The sequence below is a fragment of the Caenorhabditis briggsae genome (genome assembly GCF_000004555.2).
Source record: "Caenorhabditis briggsae complete genome, chrI, whole genome shotgun sequence".
NCBI lineage: Eukaryota > Metazoa > Nematoda > Chromadorea > Rhabditida > Rhabditidae > Caenorhabditis > Caenorhabditis briggsae.
This window is the reverse complement of record NC_013489.2, coordinates 3,880,548-3,902,000: the sequence shown is the minus strand read 5'-3', so window position 1 is coordinate 3,902,000 and position 21,453 is coordinate 3,880,548. Positions and strand designations below refer to the sequence as shown.

Below are 21,453 nucleotides of genomic sequence, written 5' to 3'. Positions count from 1 at the left end.
GGAGCCGAACAACAAGGTTAAGTGACGCCGGAGGCGCACCAGCTTAATGGTCCCAAAATATTTCAAAGCAGTTCACATTAAATTTTAGATGTGAAATCAAACTCCTACCTCCTCAGCGTCCCTTTGCCTCTTCTGCGCTTTGTTCATATTTTTTTGAATCTGATTCAAAACTTCTGACGGTAACAGATTCAGCCTGTGGTAAATTGCCGTCGTGGATCCATCTTGAATAACTTTGGCAGGTGACATCACAGAAAGACGAGCATCATCATTCATCAGTGGTTCGTAAACTCGCATAAGTTCTTCATAGTTACCCTCCACTATTTTCATGATTTTGTTCTTGTCCTCTCCAACAATCATACGAAAATCTCCAGTATAGGAAAGTCCTACTATTTGATGGAAAAGTTGTTTTAGAGTAAATGACTCTGGAAGTAACAAAAGTGCAGAATGAAGCGCAGATCTTCGATTCTCCGTAACCAAATCACACATGTCATCTTTCGGCTTGATAACGTCGAGAACGGGCTTATGAAGACGACCGGAGATGTAGATCCATCGCCAATCCAGTAGATCTTGCTTGACATTTTCATACGAGATGATACCATACTTAATTTTCCTTTTTCCTACATTCACATGAGTGTTGTAATAAACACGAGCTGCAAAGTTACATTGAATCTTTTCAAGCATTTTTGGTCCGAGAAGGCGTAGAAGACTGTAGTGTTGAGGATTCTTTGCGATATTAGCTTTGTGGAATTCTTGTGCATCTTTTGTAACAACAACGAAATCCACCATCTTTTCTGCCTTGTTCTCATCTTTTTGTTGAATTGCCCCTACAAACTATCCGATGATGGTAAGCTAAGATTCCGTCGAGTACCTGATCCATACGCAAATGCATATTCCACTGTATCCAGCGGTAGGACGCTTATCAATTCTCGATATTCGTCCATTTTTCTGCAACCAATCACTATCTACGTTGTTGCGAATTCAATGTGGGCTCACAATCAGATATTCATGTGTATATCGAATGTTCTACTACGAAAAACCAACAAATAAATTATCTGGCTGAAGATAAGGAGTGTTCATTATGTCGATTTATGTTAAAGTTAGCAGTAGACAAAATGAGAGCGACAAACAGATCTGAGTAAGGGGCGAACCTAACCGAAACGAAATATTTGGGAAATGGAGGCGAAATTCTGGGGCAATATAAACTTGGAATAGGTGGTTGCAAATATATAAGGGAGTGTGGAGGTAATTTTAAAAACGAGAAAAACATCGAAAAAATTTCACACGAAATCACTCCAAATGGTCGCGAACATCGCTTGCAAGCTTTCCGGCGGCACTGTTGACTCTATCAGCGAAGTTTCCGATCTTAGCGTCGATAGATCCGTGATTGTGTCTGGCGACGACAGGCTTGACGAATCTTTAAAAAATTGTTATACGCCATGTACATGTCTAGCGTGCTATTTCTACCTGTGGTAAAGCTTGGTGGCTCCGAGGAAGGTTGGAAGGTAAAGGTAGAGGAGGAAAAGCGACTTGAAGAGCCAGTAGACTGGAAAAACAGCAACGATTTGAACGGAGAAGAACTCGACAACTGAGAGGATGGCGAACACAACCCAGTAAGTCAACCATTGAGTGTCATCTTCCTTGTTACTTGACTCGATAGCCTTGATGCTGAAAGATATGTATTTTAACAGAGGAATGTCATTTTGAGCGGGAAGATGTTTGCCGACCATGAGGCCATCTACGTCAACGAATTCTGAGTTTCAGAAGATTCTATGGTTAAAACCTGAAGCTTTCCAGGGAAAGATGGGAGGAGTTGAAATAGACCGCTTTTTTTCTAACACACTTTTTTCCTCGATTTTATGCAAAACTTAAGAGAAAAAATTCGGGAAAAGCGTGGGTGGCTTGAAATTTAGTCTCCTCCCATCTTTCCCAAAAAATGTATCCAGAAATCTGCATGATCCCCGAAGTATTTCTTACCTCATGTATGCTGGATAGACGAATCCCATGACGTTGCAAACGAGCTGAGCGGAATGTCCGAAAATGAGGTAGATGGCTTGAAGACCAACGACACCGAGCACAATATGAAGACGTTTCAAGCCGGTCTTAGCCTCGACTGTAGCCAACACATTGGTGACAGTGCTTGGCTCATGGAGCTGCTTGTCAATGTCGTCCAACACCTTTTGGGCTTGTGGTGGAACTGGCATGGTTCTGTAAAAGAAAAATGTAGAGCGAAAACAAAGAAAACGAATAAATAAGAAGGGGAAGTCCGTAAGGTTATAAAAATATCATTAACTCTGAGAACATCAGTGCTTTCTCACTAGCTGATTTCGAAAAAGGAAAGAACGGCATACATGTAAAATTCCGGGCCGGCCCGCCAAAGCCCGGGCCCGAGCCGGGCCTGAGGAAATTTTAAAGGCCCGGGCCCGGTAGCAAAAAGTTTGTCGTTTTGAGCCAAATTTTGAGCTCTCAATACAATTTTCTCCATTATTTTTTTGTGTTTTTGGATTGTTTGTCTGTTTGATATAAAAATATCAACAAAACTCGAAAAAAAATTTTTGATCGAAAAAAAAATCACATAAGGCCCCCCCCCTTATGTGTTTTTTGAAATTTTCAAAACTTGTGGAATGACAGGCCCGCCGGGCCGGGCCGGGCCTCCGAAATTCGGGAAAAAGTTCGGCCCGGCCCGTTACAAGTATGAAGAACGGCATATTTGAAACATCGGAAAAAGACGGGAGCCGAGAGGTGACTACATTCATTCGTTTTTCCATACACGAGGTGCGCACCACATTCAAATGTCATTTTCTCTACAACGGCCAGTAGATGCTACTTCTTTGTGTTTCGGCGCAGAGACTGAACGGAGAGTTGAAACAGGAAGAAAAGAGAGTGATAACCAAACGTTCCACAACAGAGGAGTGCACAGAAAGGAAAGGAAAATAGATCGGCAGAAGAGGACAAAATTCATCGATCGATGATAGTAAGGGGACGCACGGCGCTAACAAATCGGCAAGGGCACAATCCACAGTCGATTCGTCATTGAAACAACTTCAAAGTGACAATGCATACGGACAAAGTAAGGAGAGCGCGACACAGCAGAGAAGGCGGGTAAACGGAACATTCTAGAGGTCGTTAAATTTAACGCGCGGTAGATCAAATAGCAGAAATTCGTTCTGTTAATATTCTAAGTAGCAAGAATAGAGATCGAAGTTTATGTAACTTTGTGAGAAGCTCTCAAAAGGTTCGAAACTCGAGTCTAATTTAAATCTCTAATCAACAAAGTATACTGGCAACTGTTACTTCGAAGCTTTGAGAGCGCGATATATCGATGCACGTAGTATCTGCCAAGAGTACTTCTCTCCACAGATGTGGGATATATGATGATAGTTTCTGAACGAGAAAAACGGCGATGCTCAAAGAGTGATGAAAGTCATGATGATAGGCGAAGAAGATGGTGAACAATTTTCGAAGGATAGGAAAAACTGGGACAAGTCGCCGGCAAAAGAGATAAGAAGTGGGGGAAAGAGTATTCGTTTTGTCGCGAAGGAGAGTAGGAGTAAGAGAGGCGCAAAAAAGAAGAAGGAAAACAACAGCGAAGAGTCGTTGAGACCGCACATAGTGGAAAGAAACGGGCACACCAGCAGCCGCAGAGAGACGAATATCGCTACTGAAGTCCCTTCTCTCTCTCACCCTTACATATTCGCTTTTGTTGTTGTTGTGTTTTTTGTCAGTCGCGTTTACTTCTCGTCAATGGCCAAGCAGGAGAACAACGCTGAAAGCAGTGTCTGCGTTTGAAATTAATGCTTTAACCGAGCAGATACCAAATTTTGGGTCACACTATCATTTGGATTGGATAATACAATCGAGACGAGATACGAGCTCGCTACTTATTTAGTCAATCGTGACTTGTCAGAGTTCTCTTCTGTAAAATTTGTTCAAACTTTCGGATCTACGATGTTTACATGAGCTTTTAATCATGACTGTAAATTTTATAATAACTGATAAAATAGCCTTCTTTTGAGAGTTCATCTGGAGATTCATAAACATCAGACTTATTGGTAGATTCTGCCATTAGTATCAAAGAATATCATGGATTCAACTTATAAACGGATTTATCACGCATAGAAAGATCAGACAATGTTGGAAATAGTATAGGCGAAAAATGAGTAACAATGACATGGAGATCGTTGGTTCAGGAGTGAGATACTCTTTCTTTTGGCTCCATGATGACGACAGAGTTACCACGAATGACAGTCATACCGAGGTTAATGGAGTTTCCGTTCTTTGGATACTCGACAGCTTCCTGAAAATTGAAAATAAGACATGGAGCATATTTCTATCTAAAAGAAGAGGTGTACTAAGTATCAACTTACATCAATGACCATGTTCATGAATGGATCGAATCCGCGAAGAATTCCAGAGACGTGACGATTTCCGTTGAGCTTCAGCTCGATTTCCTTGTCCATGTACTTTTTGAGCTCTGGTGGGTGCGTCTTACTCATTTTCCTGAAAATACAGATTCTTAACCATCGGTTTAAAAGGAAGCAAAAAATTTTCTGACAAAGACGAGAAGAAGCAGTAAAATTTCTTGTCAGGCACTCGAATCGAATATACTCAACTCAAGAAAATAGAGAACAAATCGAGTGAATCTGAGCAAAAGTTAAAAAAGAGTGAAAGATATTATGCTTGTCTGAGAAAAAAAGGTTAGAGAGTATTTTTTGCAGTCTGAATACGGTAGCGATATCGAAGCGGAGAGCCTAAATAGCACACATAAGGTGGAGACACAGACACTTTTTCTCTGCGTCTCAACCTTTTTTTTTCTCAGACAAGGATAATAATTGAAAAGGATTATCTTAATCAAAACACGATAGATGGAAACGAATCCTCGCACAAGAAAATTAATTTTTCGAAATTTTCCTCCGCCCGCAAACACAATGCGAAATGCATCGAATATTACGACATTTGCGTACTTCAATGTTGACCGTAGTCGACTAAAAAAAATCGAATTTCTCCGTTTCGAAACCTTATTCAACATACTTTTATCAGGTCATCGGTGTAATCAAAAAATATTTATCTAATAAATGGTAAAGAAGAAAAGTAATTATCATATTCTTGTTGCTCAAAACTTCCTGTCCAATATCAGTATAGATGGCACCCACCAAGATACAAACCTACGCATTTTTCAAGCAAAAGGACTTCCGAAAGTAATTCAGCACATCTATGATATTTAAATTATGATTTCGTTTAGTTATCTTCGGAAAAGAAGTTTTCAAATGGTGCCAGTTCATCAGCACCCGTTCGGAATAATGAATCAGTCATCTCCCTTGGAACTACTACTTCCCTTGGCGACAGATTGGTGAGTGTTTAGTTTTTCATTTTCAAGTATTTATTAACACTACGCTCTTCAGAGTTCCTCGAATCTACCACTCGATTATCTAGAAAGTGATCAAAATGGAGTTTATCTCAACAACAATTCTCGGGAAACGCCTCAAAAGAAGTGATATAATACTTCTAGACCGAAACAACGATTTTCTCCATTTTTCAGAACTTCCATATTCAAACGAATTGCAAAGATAATGAGCTCTGACGATGTAATTTATTCGATGACAGCCACAAATAGCCGAACCCCGATTCTGGAAGAAGGAGTGGGTCGAGAGGATAGTGGGCTGCTCGGTATGCGTCGTTTTACTGTCAAATGCTCTATTCCTAACCAGAACTAACAACTTTTATTTTTTAGAGTTTCGGTCAGAATCTCCATCTTGTTCCTCAAATCAGTTCAGTTTTCTAAGGAGATTGAAAAGCACTATCACACATGCAGACAGGTTCGTGAAACTTCGAAACCCTACACACCAGTCTCAATTAATTTGTCAAAAACCTCTCGCGTTCCCCACTAACCCATTTCCAGGTTTTTCATCTGTACTGCCTCTGGTGGTCACCCTCTTGCTGTCTTCTCCTACCTTTCACCTAACAATGACTACGTTGATCCTCTGGCACCAATTTTCGCTAACACTACCGTCAATAAGAAAAAGTTCCGGTCGAAATCAATATTTGGAAGGTTTAGATTAATCCATTTAGCTTGTTCACATTTTTGTGAGATGTGCAAAATACTCAAAATTCGATCAAATGGTTTTAATGAAATATAATTATTTTAGTTCCGATCGAATGCGCCACCAAGCACTTGCATCCACAGAAGAACTCCGCCCGTTCGTGTTTCGTGATCCAGATGATCAGGTGATTTTAGGTCAAGCACGAAGAAAGCGGAATCCTTCTCCATTTTTCACGCTGTTTGATAAGCCACCAACACAAATTTCGAGAAAGGAAAGAAGGGTGAGATTCATGAAGAAAGCGCAGAAGAACAATCAAAAAAAGTTTGCAGGAAAGTTTCCGCAATGGGGAATTGTCTGAAGATCCATTTGCTGAAAGTATCGAAGTACCTCAAACAGTGAATAGAGAACCGAGCTACGAACGAGGAACATCCGTTGATGATAAATACGATCTAGATATAAGTCGATCAGAAGAGCCATCAGAAATCATTGAAGAATACAATCCGACAGTTTTCGCGGAGTTAGGCGTAGGAAAGAGGACTATTATCCGACATGACGGCTTCGTTGCAACTACGCTTCACTGGGAAACTGCTGAAAAAACAAAACAAGAAACCAATGAGGACTTCGAGGCAAAGTTTCCACTCATTCATTTGACTCTGAGCAAAATGAAAAGTCTGAAAAGAGAGATGGCTGCTCTAGGAAAAGCACACGAAATCGATGTGTATACTGTAGCAACCGCTTTTGTTTACTTCGAAAAAATTATCATAAAGGTATTTTTTAAACAAGGTCATTTTTTGGTAACTGTTTGAACATTTTCAGGGTCTGATATCCAAAGCGAATCGCAAATGTGTCGCTGGAGCATCCCTACTCGTGGCACTCAAAATGAACGACTACAAAAAACCAACGATTAAGGCTTACATTGAGCAGGCGGAAGATCAGCTCAGAGAACAGAAGGCTGATTTGTTAGCCTATGAGCTCCCACTCTGCTCTGTTTTAAACTTCCGATTACAGCCTACGATTGATGAGCTTCAACCACATGTTGATAAACTGCAGTTTGAAATGTAGTTCACAATGTATGTAGATAGAATTTGAATGACATTGTTTTCTGGTCAAATCGCAATAAATCTAATTTTGAAATTCTTATTATCGTAACTATTCAATTGGGTCATAGCTCCCAACCAATATCTATTATATCAACATTTTTTATCCTTCCTAGGAATTCCTGTTAACTAGTTTTGTATGTTATAGACACATGTCACAGTTCGAATCCTTCTATCAAGATGTAAGTTTCCATTTATTTTGACAAAATTCGAATCTCGTTCTATTCAGCTCAAATCAACGGAGCAGCAGGATGCAGCTCTCACGTCCGAACAACAGATTGATCGACTTTTGAAGCCAGGATCCACTTATTTGAACTTAAATCCTTATGAAGTCCTTCAAATCGATCTAGATACTGACATTGAGGCTGCGAAAAAGAAGTACAAAAAGCTTTCATTGCTTGTTCACCCCGATAAAAATCCAGATGATCGTGAAAGAGCTGACAAGGCTTTCGATATCGTGAAGAAAGCTATAAAGCAAATGGAGGATCCAATCGAGTTGAATCGGTGCAAAGACTGCTACACCGAAGCCAAAGCCAGATTGGCTATTGTGGTAGGTATAAAGAAACATAGTGTTTCCCAATTTATCATTTTCAGATGTCCGAAAAGAAAAGGAAATTACGGAAGGATGGAAAAGAAGACGACATAGACGAGGACAATCCAGATGGCTACAAAAAAGCCCTTTGGATTACTGTAACCAAGGTGTTTGCAGACAGAGAAAAGAAGAGAAAAATGCTCGAAGACAGAGCCAATGATGAAAAGTGAGTTAAAATCTTTGTTAACAATTGCCAATATATTTTCCAGACGTCGTGCTACAGAAGCAATGGCTCAAGCTGCTGAGAAGAGAAAGCTGGCTGAGGAGTTCGCGAAGAACTACGAAGAATCTCGAGATGAGCGGTCGGGTAGCTGGCGGAACTTCCAGGCAAAAAAGGCAAAGAAGGAAGATAAAGGAAAAACCATGAAAGGAGCTGCATTCAAACCACCGAAAATCAAGCCACAAAAATGAATGCGATCCTGATTCCTTGATTTTCAAACTCATTATTTTATTTATTCTTCTGACCCAAAAACAATGATAATCACTGGAAAATATTTTATTATTCATCAAAATATATCAGTCTCGAATAGAGCAAAACAATGAAGAAAAAACCCGTTTTCAAAGTAAGGTGAATGAGAGAGAATGGGTGGGATAATTGTCAATTGATCGAATGCAAAGAACAGACAAATAAGAGACGGAGTGAATATTATAGATCATCGGTTTTGTCATGGGCATTGAGAGCATTGAGGTACGAAGGGAGACTTGATCTGATTCAGACCACTTTGCTAGGTCTCCACGCATTCTGAGGAGTCGTTGTCATTTGCATGTATACCGGTGGTTGTGGTGGTGGAGCAGTTGGAGGCTCCAGAAGTGGGCGAGTTGATGGTTCGATCGGATTCTACGAATAAAAAGATGTTTAAATTTCAAAAAGTGGTCAGTTTTACCTTAACTGGAGCCGTCGAGCACATTCCACAGAAGATAAAGTTCTTCCAAGAGTGGATAGTTTTTGCTGAGAGCACCCACATAAGACACGAGAATCCAGTGGTCAAACTGGACAACACAGATGCCATATAAATTTCAGCTTGGGGTGGAGGTGGACGATGGCATGCTCCGAGTTGTTGCTTGCAGTCGATTGTCATACGAGTCCATTGAGTGAGAATCATAAATTTATAGCACTCGCACACAAGTTCAACGACGTTGGGCAAAATGAAAAGCACACAGAAGAGACCCATTTTGACCATTAGTTTTTCTAGCTTCGATGTATCCGTTCCCTGAAAAAAATTATCGAAAATTGGGTGGTCGTGGCCACGGCTGAACTACCGTAATTAGCAAATATTTTTACTTTCATTTTTTAAAATCGATTTTCGTCCGTTTTCTGGCAACTTTTAATATTTAGAAAATTTTCATTTTCCCACTTATTGGGAGAAAATTCCAGGATATATAATATCAGGAAGTATAATACCAGGAAGTATAGTCTCACCCTTGTTCTGAAACTGATTCTCTCTCTGCACATACTCGCAAATCCTCCGACAATAAAGCAAGTTCCAATCACAATGCAAATTGTTCTTGGTACGATTACAAACCAGAGAAGAGCGATCGAATTCAGGTTTCCCACCGAACAAAGAGCAGTTAGTTCACTGGCATCGACTTTGTTGAAGATGAGAACAACGATAGTTGCAAGTGACGAAAGTCCCCAGGCAACAAAATGAACATAACTGCTGCATGCTTCAATGCCTTCTGGCACCCACTTTCGTCCTCCGCTCAGGTACCTGAAAAGACATCTGGTTGAGGGGTTCCCAGGAACGGATTAGATGACTCAAGGATTAATCGACTCACAACGTAAACGAGAACATTAACCACCAAAGAGCGGCCGCTGTGGTGAAGAAGTAGTTGAGAAGGAATGAGGCAAGACAATAGGAATTGTCAAAAGAGCCGATTGAAAGGTATGATCTTCCGTTGCCCATAGCATGACAAGAACGTATTTTAGGTTCCAGAATCAATGGGGAGAGGTACGGTAGTGAAGAGAGGAACAAGCACAAGGAGAGGTAGAAGACACATCTGAAATTATCAGAATTTTCAATGAAAGTTATATTCTATTGAGTATTGATCTTATGTGTTGGAAAATTGTTTTTTTAAGTAGTCAGTTTTTCTCAGTATCCCTAAAACTACCAAAAAAACAGTACCGTTCAGTAAGATAAAATGCAACATGTAGTTTTCGTTTATTTTAGGCCCGTTTTTGTATTGAAAACGGGAGTTTCTTAGCAATCGGAAAATATCTGAAAAACTAGGAATTTTTAAAAAATGCTGTGAATGCAAAGCTTTCAATCTAGATCTGTTTTAGATGCTACAATATTTTCAAAGTGATTGGAAACTTGACAGCCGAGATTCAGACTCTTGAAAATTGTCAAAATGACCGAAAACCAATTGAAAAATACATCGTCGTTGTTTATCTTATTGCACGGTACTGTACATGTATACTATTTGGGTCAGTTTTTCTCACATTTTACTTCATAACTATACTATTCGTCTCAATTTCTGATCTCCCCTATTCTCATCATCGTCGGCAAGACAATTGCAACAGCTTGTTCCCCCAAGTGACTCATTTTCTTTTCTCGTTATTACCCACTTATTCCCCTTCTCTTGCTTTCTCAATTCTCCGCTCTTTTATCCCAAATGTCTCTTTTTATAATAACGAACCTCTCCGGAAAACGGAATCTTTTTCGGTCAATTGCAAACGTCAAAAAGGAGAAAATGGCGACTCCAGCGTTAGCTGCAGCAAACCAAATTGACCATGAACGGACCATAAGCTGTAATTATTTGTTTGAAATTTGGATTTCATCGAGAAATGGAGAACCTTGTTGTTACTGCTGAACATAACATTCGATTCGCACGAGAACGCACACTGTGATTTTGAATCATGTGGGTCTACATCAACAAGATCACTTGGGCATCCTGTTGGTTTTTTGGATGACGAACTGGCAACTTTAGATGGTACACGTGGAGCCGAGAATCCTCCTGTGATTTCATCTTCAGTTGGTTTCATGCACAATTCCGGTGGATCTGGGAATTGAGCACAGTTGAGGGGCTCAGGCCATCCAATTCCAAACTCATCGAGTATCGAAAAGCAATCAGCTTTCACCTATAATAAAATTTATGTGGATATGGAAATGTGTGTTAATCTCATCGGCAAACAATTCGTCCACCACATGTCAGATGTTTACAATATTCTTTCCAAATGGACCATCTAGGTCACATAGGTATAGGGGACAAGACCAGTCAACTTTTCTTCCCTATTATGATTGATGTCCACCTGTCCTTAATGATTTTAGAACCGTAATGAGCCACGCACTTGTATGCGTGTGTAAGCTGAGCAATAGGGTGCTTAATTGGAGGAAGCTGCGGAAAGACAGCTGGTTGAACATGAACAGGTGCGAGCGGAAGTCACGCGAGTCACATTTGAGAAAGCAAAAAAAAAGTAGATCATTAGTGCCAAATTTAATTGGGTGAATTCATCCGGATTCGGTGAAATTCGAACAGTTGGACGAGTAGGAGCAAAATTAACAGTCACAGTTCACCTCCAATAGAATAACCGTCTAGATTATCTCGATTCCTGTGAAAGATATCAAAAAGTTGTTGACTGATAAACTGTTTATCACAACAGCACCTACATTTCATTAGTTGACAAATTCTTGATATCTTTTACAGGAATCGAAATAAGTGAGCTCGAAGTTTGGGTGGGCTTCTGCGAGAGAGAATACGGTAGTTTTTAGGTTTGCGATAGTCTTCATGTCCAAAATACAGTATCTGTCGCCCTAGATTTATCCATTGCTTCATATTTCATTCTTACCTGCTCGCAAACTGATTTGCAACTAGTTACCGCTTGTGGCATTCCAACTGGACACATTGGAGCAAAAACTGAGCAAATGAAAAAGTGGATATGTGGGTGACATTTCGTTTTCATCAACGGTTTGAAGTGCTCCGTGTGTGTTTGTAGCTGAAAAATAAATCCGATTATGGCTTCTATACAAATCCCTTCATCAAATTTTTTGTCTGGTTTTTCTGAGAATCTGTGTGTATGTATTCCCCCTTTCAGTTACATTGTGGTGGTCCCAAAATGCAATTAGAGACCACCCCAAACATCTTTTCTTTTTCTTTCTTTTCTGACCAACCCCTATTTTGCTCCTTCGAAATGCAAATGTGTATGTGATGAAAAGAAAAGAGACACCATTGAAAAGAAGAAGAAGAACGGGAGGTCGTAAAAACTGGAGCTGGTTAGTGGGAGAGAGAGGAAGTTGTGGAATTGACCCTCCGATGCAAAATTAGAAACATATTTTGTCGTCCGTCGGCTCTTTTTTCTTTTTTGATTCGCCGCCATGTGGTGCATGTTATCAGTTCCGTTATCACAGCTAGTTCTTTTAGATTTGGGCCATAAAAACCTACGCGACAGTGTCAATCAGTACAAATAAAATGATGGAGGTGGTGGTGGTAGTGGCAAATGGGCTGAAATTGTTTTGAAGCAAAAAATGGGAGAACTACACGGTGTTTTCCGGAACGTTTTTAAAAATAATTATCTTCCTGCGATTTTTCGATAGAATGCAGGCACCACTGAGTAGCGAATCAGCAGTTCAATTCAGAGCTTTCGCGTTGAGATCAATGATATATTCAATGCAGTATTACGGTTGTTTTGCGTTTGAGCGCATTTACACGGCATTCCCAAAAAAAACCACCGTGCAGCTCTGAGAAGATAAAAAGGCTCTGCTTTAAATTCGCAAATAAAATGCAGACTACTGTCTTGAATGGGAATTTGAACAAGTATCTGAAATTTTTGCTTGGAAGTGCGAGGGTTTCAGAAACTATCCTTCAACTCTCATGCCTGATTCATCCAATCTTCGTTTTTGATTTAAGTCTTGATTCTTCCTCTTTTCCGGTTCATTTCGGTTCTGAGAGAAGGTGTCCGTGTGCATTTTTCGATGGAAAAAAAAATGCAGTTCATCTTCTTCTTCATCGTTTTTTCTTCCTTCTTTCCAACCACAACCATCCCACGGAATCGCCATATTTTTCCTTTTCTCTACGATTCATTTCATCCCTTTGTCTCATTTCACTTCTATGAAACCCCCCCCCCCCCCCAAAGTTAGAGATCATTCACACCGATGAGACACAGACATGCGCCGAGACGAGAAAAATGGTGCTCTTTGAAGATGCCGACACCCCGCGTCCCCTCGACACCGCCAAAAAATTGGTCAGTTTTTGAAATTGGGGGAAATGGGAGGCATCGATTCAGACTTTAAGGTATATATGAAGGGAAAGGATTCGGAATCAAAATTATGGAAATAGATGCAAAGAAGGGGAAGGCTTACCGTGTGTTGATCGTTATGCAAAATTGTATTCGGAAAATAAGTGTAGTTGTATGGTAAATCTTTGCATAGCTCTATGTCGATTGGAATGCATTTCCCTTTGACTGCCTGCAAAACAATTTCATTTTAGGGTAACAAGGGGCTCCTCGTTGGAAGAGAAAGGGGCTCTCAATCCCAGGAAATTGGTTTTTGAGTCGGACCTGATCGAAGATGGATGATGTGGCGAGTGGAATGAATAATAGTATTCCAAGCGAATGCATCATCTGATGAGTTGAGTTGGAGCCAGAAGAGCTACAAAAGTTACGAAATAATTAGGGTCAATTACGAAAAAAGATGAAGAGAACGAAAAAAAAGAAGAAGAAGGGAATAACAAAAGCGGCTGACTGGAATCGAAGAATTCGGAAAAACACATTGAAAGGATGTTTGAGATGCTTGACTGAAAATTTCAAAAATAGAATGACAAAATAGGCGAAATCCGATGATTTAGTAAATGAAAACACTATCTGGTCACCTATCGAAAATTTTAATTAAAACTAGATAAGATAGGCTGTTGATAACAGATGTTCGATTAGGTTTTATTGGAACAAAATTAAAGTTAAAAAATAGAAGAAGATCCAAAAGGGAGGTTCTCGAGAATGACCATTACTAGCTCCTTCCCAAAAAAATAAATTCGAGGATGGTTTGGGTCGGTTAACATCGGGGGAAAGGGGGCGGAGGGAAGACGTCTTTCTTCTCTTTCCCCTACACAAACATACTGTCTAGTCGTCTGCTCCTGCTCTCCTCTTTTCTCTTCCTATTCGCCCTTTACGACTCCGCGCTTTCACCGATTACCACCAAAATTTTAGGGAAGGATAACGTGGTAATGGATTAATTTATTGGAAAGTATTGAATAGCTTTCTCATTTCATTATGGGGAATCGACGCAGAGAGTAGTATTGCTCCGATTGGATCGGGATTAAAGAGAAGGTTTACAGAGAGAGGGGGTATTCAAATTGAGAATTCTTTAAGACCAGCTGCTTCGGCTCAGAAAATCAAAATTTTATTTCTCAGAAACTGCTTGGACGTTTAGGCTTAACCACAGCAATGGATTTGAAAAGTTTGTGTTAGCTTCTTTCAAGTTCTCACAAGTTGAGGGACACTGTCGAAAAACAAGACTTCCGGCGGGGCGCTGACTTCCGAAAAGATAACTGTCGGCAGTCGAATCGCGCGCTGGCCCTACTTTTTTGAGGTGGACCGATGAAGGGAAATTAGTTTCAATCAGTCTATAATCTAATTGGAGCATGAAATATTGTTTGCTGGCTGATTTACAATCACAACTTTCAAGTCGGTTTTCCAAGGGGTTCTGGTTGTCCTTCTGCAGTCCGTCGACGGCCCGTCACTTCTTCTTGAAAACCTGTATTAGAAGGGCTCTCTGAGAGGGGCTTAGGGAAATAGAAGGGCCCCCAGTAATAGAAGGACCGGTCCTTCTAATGCAGGTTTTACGGTATTCACCAGTTTGAGCCTCTTCAGCTGTTATTTATCAGTTTTTCGGCAGTGCCCTTCTCCTGCGAAACTACTGACAACCCACCAGTTCTCGTATCAGACGTCTTTAGACATCTGTTTAGTTTTATCAAAAACATAAAGATATTTCTTTTGAAGTACTTGCTCCAAATACTCTAAACATGCTGCTCAAGGCGTTGAAGCAGTTTTGAAGACCCATAACTCATGAGAAACTGACAAGGAAAGTGTTTCTGGGAGACGAATCATGTTGGAGGAGAAAAGTAGAAAACAGGGCAATATTTCAACTTCAAATTAATACTGGGCTCTTTTGAATCAAATGCGACAAACGCACACACACACGCACACGGGGATCTTCTCTCGTTTCTTAATGTCTTGATTTATTAGGTTCGTCGAGGGAGAGAATACTACGTCTTCTTCTCTCCGTTGTCTTTTCTCTTCCCAAACCGATCGATGATACACATAGACACTTCTGGCTATAGAAATTTAAGAGATTTATGACAAGACGTCGACCCGTGTCATAGGCGATATGTTTAGTGTATGCGGACACATGTATCAGAATAAGAGGGGAGAAAAAGAACGAATTGATATGAACACATCTGGAAAAGAACGAGAGGAAAAAGAAGAAGAAGAATTACGAATTTCTAGGTGAACAAAAAATGATGATGGTCGGAAGAGGGGGGAGCAAATGACGTCCATCTCAAAAGGTGATTGTCGCAGAATGACTGGTACAAGTGCAAATAGGAATGAGGAAAAGAAGGAAGACAAGAACTTTTCAAATTCAAATTTCGAACACGAGAACGTCAATGAGACGAATGGGCAACGAATAGTTTGGAACAGGCGATGGATCATTGAATTATTGGAAAAGAAAGGGATCTGGAATTGAGAGTTGTGAACAACAGATAATCGATAGGATCTTACTGAAACTCTGTATTGTAATAAAATCACGATAGTAGGGGTATTGTTTGGGAAAAACACCAGATACTCAGCCAACGAAAACAATACGCCCCATTCTCACGTTCGCGCGAGTTCTGACCAGGTCTTTTGGAACTCTGTGCAACTACCATTCCCTTAGAAAATACCTAATCCTAAAATAGAAGACTCGCAAAGTCAATACAGTTATCATCCCCTTTCGACCCATATGCTTAACAATAGAAAAAAGTGAATACAATAGAGCGAGTGGTCAGTTGAGAAAAAAAAATCATCTCTCTATCTGCCTGTTGTTAATGTATAACTTAACACAAGAATACGAAAACTGACGGGAACGATGACTAGTACAAGTGCAAATATGGCTAAAATGGGAAAGAAAAGAGAAGAAGTTCGATAGCGAAGGAGAAGAGGGAGAAGGCGAGAGAGTATAGGTGATGGCTATTTGACGTTGTCTACGGCGCCATAGAGAACGGGACAACGGAAAAAAGTGGACACGACACTCTACCGAGATCATCATATTCGAAGAAAAAGTTAAGAGTTAGGACACATTCAAAATTCTAGGAGACGCGGGAAAAAAGAATTCAAAAAGACACCCATGTTGTTATCTGTCTACGAACCTCATAAATTAACGCAGTCGGGTAGAATGAAAGAGGAAAAGAGAGGGACGTCGAGTTCGAGATAAAGGGTATAAATCAGCCGATTAGGCAAGGCAAGGGAAGAGATCAAAAGTGGCGCTGCGAGAAAAGGGGAAATCGATGATATTCAGAGTTAAGACTCCAAACGAAAAGGGTTAGGTCCAAAGGATCCTGTGAGGGTCCTCCTCCTCCTTCTCCTCCGGCTGCTGCTACTGCTGGTGTCGTTCTGATCGGCTTCTCAGATAGCATTTCTACCAGAGAGGGTCACTACGACAGACGGATAGAGAGCGTACAAATCGCTGAGAGGGCAGCAGTCCGAAAGCAATAAAAATGTGTGTGTATGTGTATGGCTATAAATCGTGGTGAATGGCGCGCGTGGACCAAGGGAGGGATTGCACCCGCGCTCCTCTATTCCACCCAAAAACACCCTGGGAGAAAAAAAGAAAAAGGTTGGAAAAAGAAGAAGAAGAAGAAGAAGAATGGAGGTGAAGAAGGACGAATTGATTATGGGCCATGAACTTTGAATAGAATGACAATGAGAATGTTTTTATAAGAGAAGAGAGAGGACACTTTGATTTGCATCGCGCCACTATTAATTGACATTTTTTAACCTATTCTGAAGGTCTCTTAATCTTACGCACACCATCTACAACTTCATTTGTGGGATCGGAGAATGTTTAGAAAAATGAAACACAAAAGGAACCATCAGAAGAGGAAAAACTCCGTCTGTCGGCAGATGGGATAGGGATCAGAGAGACATTGTTCCATGAGAAGAAGAAATATACAGTTGTTTTTCTAAGGAATATCAGAAAAGTAACCTGGAGAAGAAATTAGTTGATCTCGACTGATAGCGATTCGGAATAAGCATATCTGTCATTTGGTGATATACGTCTCTGATGATGTTTCAGTTGGGGTTAATATTCGGATATGAAAAGGATTACTGTAGAGGAAAACTATTCGAAAAATAAAAGGATTACGGTAGGGGAAAAATATTCAAAAATGAGAAGGATTACTGTAGGGAAAATTATACGGAAATGAAAAATATTACTGTAGGTTAAAAATATTCAAAAATGAAAAGGCTTACTGTAGGGAAAATTATACGGAAATGAAAAATATTACTGTAGTTCAAAAACATTGGAAAATGAAAAAGGATTAGTGTAGGTTGAAAATATTCGAAAATGAAAAGGGTTACGGTAGGGAAAATTATTCGGAAATGGAAAAAAGAGAAAGTTGTAACACTAGAAGTTTTTTCGTTCCAAGCATTCATGCTTCCTCTACAGACCTCAACTTCTAAGTTCTAAACGTCAAAACGTCAGAAGCATTTCTGACACCTCCCATAAACTAAAATTTATGTCCAACGCTTTCCTCCATAACCACAGTTGTTAGAGAAACAGATCAACATCACGCCGTGTGTCCAGCACCCATTTAGATGTATATGTGTGAAGAAATAAAGAAAAAAAACTTTCGATTGTTTATTGCTTTTTGAACCTAAAATCTATTTAAACACAGAAAAAAAACGAAACAAGAAATCAAAATGAAAAATGAAAAAGAACAGGAATTCGAGGATGAAAATGGAAGAAAGGGACAATCAAGTGCATCGACGATTCTGGAACAAACGTAGTGGCGGGAGACTGCTGGATTCAGAAGCTGAAAATTTCAATCCGAGAACATGGATAAATCTATGTAGTACCTGAGCACAAATCTCATGATCACCGGGAATCCGTTTCAATGGAATATTCAGTTCCTTCCATCCTTCAACGTTAAACGTCCCAATATGATCCGAGTGGATTTTTGTGGATCCTTCAAATATTCTGTAGCTCAAGCTTACACTGTTTGCTGAATATGTCCAATCATCAGCAAATCGGATTAATAGTTTTGTGGCATCACATCCTTCCAACCTTAGAATTATAAAAACGTTTAAAAATATTCGAAACTGAAGAGTCCTCACCTTGATTCCAATTTTAAAAGCCTTTTCAGCCAAACATGTTCTGATCCATTTCTTCTCATTTCTTCACTCATTTTAACAATAAAGTTTTGAGTGTCGTTTGCCCAATAAGTTCCTGAAGTTATCAGAATGTTATGATATAAAGTTAGAATACCGTAAGCCTGTAATATAAGGGCCCCTACCTTTTAATTTTGACCCAACTTTTCTCGGTTCCTGTCAGTTATCAAAAAAAAAAGATAAACTAACAAAACACTTTCGATATTATGATAAACATTTCTTCAGTTGACAAATTTTTTATATCTTTGACAGGAACCGAGATAAATTTGCTCAAAGTTAAAAGTTACGAGTCCAGGTTTTACTCACCATATTCCCCGTTCCTGAATGTCTCATATCGGATTGTAGACTTCCATTCTATTTGATACCACTCATTGGAAGTAAATTTGCAAGACACGTATTCCTGAAAAATTTTTTTGTTTCAATTAAAACCTCAAATCAGGAAAAAAAGGTTTTTAATAACTCACTGGATACACAGTTGGTACATTAAGAATAGGACAATCCTGATTTGTGGAATTGAACTCGATTCTTTTCTGATGCTCGATTCCCAAATTCATTCCTTGAGATAGTTTGAATAAATGTCTCGAAATAGATGTCTGACAAGTCTCATAACCACCAAGATCTGGAGATATTCGATACTCTGTTTGGTATCCTTTAAATGTTAATCTGCACGAATTGGCAGTTGCCAACTGTCGCCAGGATATCGAAACTCGGCTTTGTAGAGAGGTTGTTGATTGGAGATCCTTGATTTCTTCTCTGAAAATTCTAACAATTTTCAATAACTACAAGGATAAATAGCCTACCGTATTCCCTTGTCTGATCGAAGTGTGACGCAAAACTGTACCGGATAGGAAAAGAACTGAAAGAAAGTGAAAAATCATGAGCAATACTTCCTCATGTAACCTACATTCATATTGGCATGAGAATACGTTGAGATATGGGAGCAGAGATAGACTGATACATCCTTAACAACTTCTGAATTGATAAGCCTCGCCTGGCAAATGGTGCCGGTAAGAAACAGAAGACGAAGAAGTAAGAGGTGGCTCATCTCTCATTTCATTCCAGAAACTGAAAAAAAGAAAAAAGTGATAAAGGATTGAATCGAAGTGTGAGAAAAAGTAGAAGATCTGAATAGCCGGAGCGGTGAGCTGACAGCCGGAGACAACGAACAAATGAATAAATGCAATTAAGAAGAAGAAGAAGAAGCGTAGTGTATGTATATCCACACATAGGGATGTGTTTCTTCAGAAGACAATGAGGTCCATCAGAACGAAATGGCCTCCCCGCCAAGATACGCCATGTTTGGTGTAATTCGGTTATTGGGTGAAATGTTGCAGGACCAGTGGAAGAAGTTTCGTTGCGCAACAGAGCTGTACGTTTTTCTGACCACGATGTCAATTAGAAGACAAGAATAATACAACAGTTCGATGTACTTTGAAAGGGATTAGGAAGAAAAAAAAAGGAGAAAATCAGACACTGGGAAGGTTCGAAGTATTGATGATCCGATCAAGCATTATGAAGTCAGTGCCCGGTTCGCGGGCCTGATGGGGCACGGGTTTTTTTAATTTTGAAAAATTGAAACTTCGTGAATTTTCTTGTGACAAAATTGTTTCTTCATTTTCTCTTGACTCAGAAATTTATTTTTGAAATGACAGGAAAACGAATTACTGAAACCCCGGGCCTTGAAAATTCTGAAAAAAATCCCTACTATGCATCTATGCAACTACGATTTTCAGATTTGTGATAGGCTTAATACTAGAAATGGTTCGAGAAGGAGAAACTTTTGAGTTTTTCAAAAGTTTCTAAAATTGTGAATAACGTATCAAATTGAATAATAAAAAACTGTAATTACAGTGTTTGCAAAAATAAAACTCTTCCAATTCTAGTTGGTGGAAACCTGCTAGCGGATATAAAATGAATCATTTTAACAAATGTAGATTATTTATCTAGAGCTTTGAAGTGCTAGAGGAACATACTCTGCAAATCTAAAAAGAAACGAAAGGCGCGTAAAGTCGATTTTAAAAAGAAACATCGAATGCTCATCTGAAAACTGATCTATCGGAACGCACTAATCCTTTTTTTCGCTTTTTCCAAACTCCCCGGAGATTTGAAAAGATACACGAAAAAAAACAACTTTAAGGTGCGAATAGAATTGAGAAAATTAGATGAAAAGAGAGTTGTACTTTTCTACTCTTTCTCCTGCACAAAATTGGTCAAAAGAGAATAGGAGAATAGAGATTGACTGGGGGGCAAGGGGCATCACGACTTCAAGTTCTTCTATCATGGAAAACGATCAGTAGAAAAAGCTCTCTCTTTCTTTCTTCCGGAAGCGAAAGAGCAACCCTGACAACTTCTTTGATTGCCTTCAGATGGACAGACGGGGAGCAGTGTTTTGGATTACTAGCCGATGTCCGGATGGACGAAAGGATTGTGGCGTTCTGTTCAAATGTTATGGGTATCAAAAAAGATGTTGACTGGCTTCACAATGCTAGCATTCTTTGGAAGGTGCACAGTTTAAAAGCCAATAATCACGGAAAAAATCGAATCACTGAAATCAACACTCATACTCTATGGGACAAATTGAAGTTTGGTACACTGAGTACTTAATTTTTAAAAGTCTACAGTATAAAAACAATAACCGAAAATTAAAATAGAATTCAAGATGAGAGAAAACTTGAAATTTGACCACCGAGTCGTGGGCATTCCTGTTAACAAGTGGTCCGTTGACTGACCTCTTTGTCTTCTCATTAACATGCTTTATTTTTCTTCTTCTCCTTCTTCAACTAATCCCCTTTCCTCATTTCAATTCGATTTGTGACATATTGTCAAGTGGAAAAAAACACCGATTGCTCGTTGTTTTCAGAAGGAAAAAAATAGTAAAAGTAATTATAATGGGGTGTGAAAAAAGAGTAAAAAGAAAGTGGGATTCGAGCGACGGATCTGGTTGGGAAAGTATGCATTCTCGATGAACTTGTCATATTTGTGAATGAGTCGTACATGGGAAAAAATTGGGAAACGAAAAGAAAAAGTAGGTGGATGTCGTCTTAGTGTACGAATAGAAGAAAGAAGACAAGAAATGGGACAATTTGTTATCTCCAAAAATGAATTCTTTTCAAAACGGATAATGGTTCCCCAACGAATTCTTTCGCGAAGAAGAGTACTCGTAGAGAGTTCCGGTTTTTCGAATTTGGGGAAAGAAGTTACCGTAAAATCTGTATTGATATTGCGCCTCTATTTGAATTGCCCCTCTAATAGACTTGCACCCCTTGAGGGCACTTGAAAAATAGACTTGCAGCCTTTAATTGAATTGCCCCCGTAATACAATTGCATCTCCAGCAGAATTGCGGCTCCGCCGGGAGTACTGTGCAATTT

The 21,453-nt window shown here is 39.6% G+C and overlaps 6 protein-coding genes across 6 annotated transcripts in view; 1 reads left to right on the top strand and 5 right to left on the bottom strand.

Annotated features, from left to right (window-relative positions):
- CBG04116 overlaps positions 1 to 941 on the bottom strand; it is a gene marked incomplete at both ends in the record, with an annotated part of 8,210 nt that extends 7,269 nt beyond the window's left edge. The window contains 2 exons of the mRNA XM_002639465.1: positions 109 to 824; positions 869 to 941. Coding sequence (XP_002639511.1) covers positions 109 to 824; positions 869 to 941 — 789 coding nt within the window. The remainder of the gene's footprint in view (positions 1 to 108; positions 825 to 868) is intronic.
- Positions 942 to 1,287: 346 nt separating this feature from the next.
- On the bottom strand, positions 1,288 to 2,201 carry Cbr-yop-1 (the record flags this gene model as incomplete). Its single annotated transcript, XM_002639464.1, has 3 exons — positions 1,288 to 1,414; positions 1,465 to 1,665; positions 1,975 to 2,201. 3 exons carry the CDS (start codon positions 2,199 to 2,201, stop codon positions 1,288 to 1,290), a joined length of 555 nt encoding a protein of 184 aa, XP_002639510.1.
- Positions 2,202 to 4,183: 1,982 nt separating this feature from the next.
- Positions 4,184 to 4,493, bottom strand: Cbr-snr-7 (the record flags this gene model as incomplete). Its single annotated transcript, XM_002639463.2, has 2 exons — positions 4,184 to 4,294; positions 4,365 to 4,493. The coding sequence occupies 2 exons, from the start codon at positions 4,491 to 4,493 to the stop codon at positions 4,184 to 4,186; spliced, it is 240 nt and encodes a 79-aa protein (XP_002639509.2).
- A 579-nt stretch (positions 4,494 to 5,072) lies between these two features.
- CBG04113 lies at positions 5,073 to 8,138 on the top strand (the record flags this gene model as incomplete). Its single annotated transcript, XM_045243287.1, is given in 13 exon segments — positions 5,073 to 5,195; positions 5,240 to 5,347; positions 5,400 to 5,488; positions 5,507 to 5,664; positions 5,729 to 5,813; positions 5,897 to 6,046; positions 6,144 to 6,318; positions 6,338 to 6,805; positions 6,855 to 7,073; positions 7,252 to 7,317; positions 7,365 to 7,685; positions 7,730 to 7,893; positions 7,937 to 8,138. The coding sequence occupies 13 exon segments, from the start codon at positions 5,073 to 5,075 to the stop codon at positions 8,136 to 8,138; spliced, it is 2,328 nt and encodes a 775-aa protein (XP_045092590.1).
- Positions 8,139 to 8,439: 301 nt separating this feature from the next.
- Cbr-lin-17 lies at positions 8,440 to 13,284 on the bottom strand (the record flags this gene model as incomplete). The annotated part of the gene is made up of 9 exons (XM_045243282.1): positions 8,440 to 8,565; positions 8,612 to 8,938; positions 9,148 to 9,436; positions 9,504 to 9,725; positions 10,365 to 10,474; positions 10,522 to 10,806; positions 11,515 to 11,661; positions 13,025 to 13,129; positions 13,222 to 13,284. 9 exons carry the CDS (start codon positions 13,282 to 13,284, stop codon positions 8,440 to 8,442), a joined length of 1,674 nt encoding a protein of 557 aa, XP_045092589.1.
- A 4,386-nt stretch (positions 13,285 to 17,670) lies between these two features.
- CBG04110 lies at positions 17,671 to 19,129 on the bottom strand (the record flags this gene model as incomplete). Its single annotated transcript, XM_002639460.1, has 6 exons — positions 17,671 to 17,980; positions 18,031 to 18,142; positions 18,391 to 18,484; positions 18,549 to 18,837; positions 18,885 to 18,940; positions 18,989 to 19,129. The coding sequence occupies 6 exons, from the start codon at positions 19,127 to 19,129 to the stop codon at positions 17,671 to 17,673; spliced, it is 1,002 nt and encodes a 333-aa protein (XP_002639506.1).
- Between the last annotated feature and the right edge of the window lie 2,324 nt (positions 19,130 to 21,453).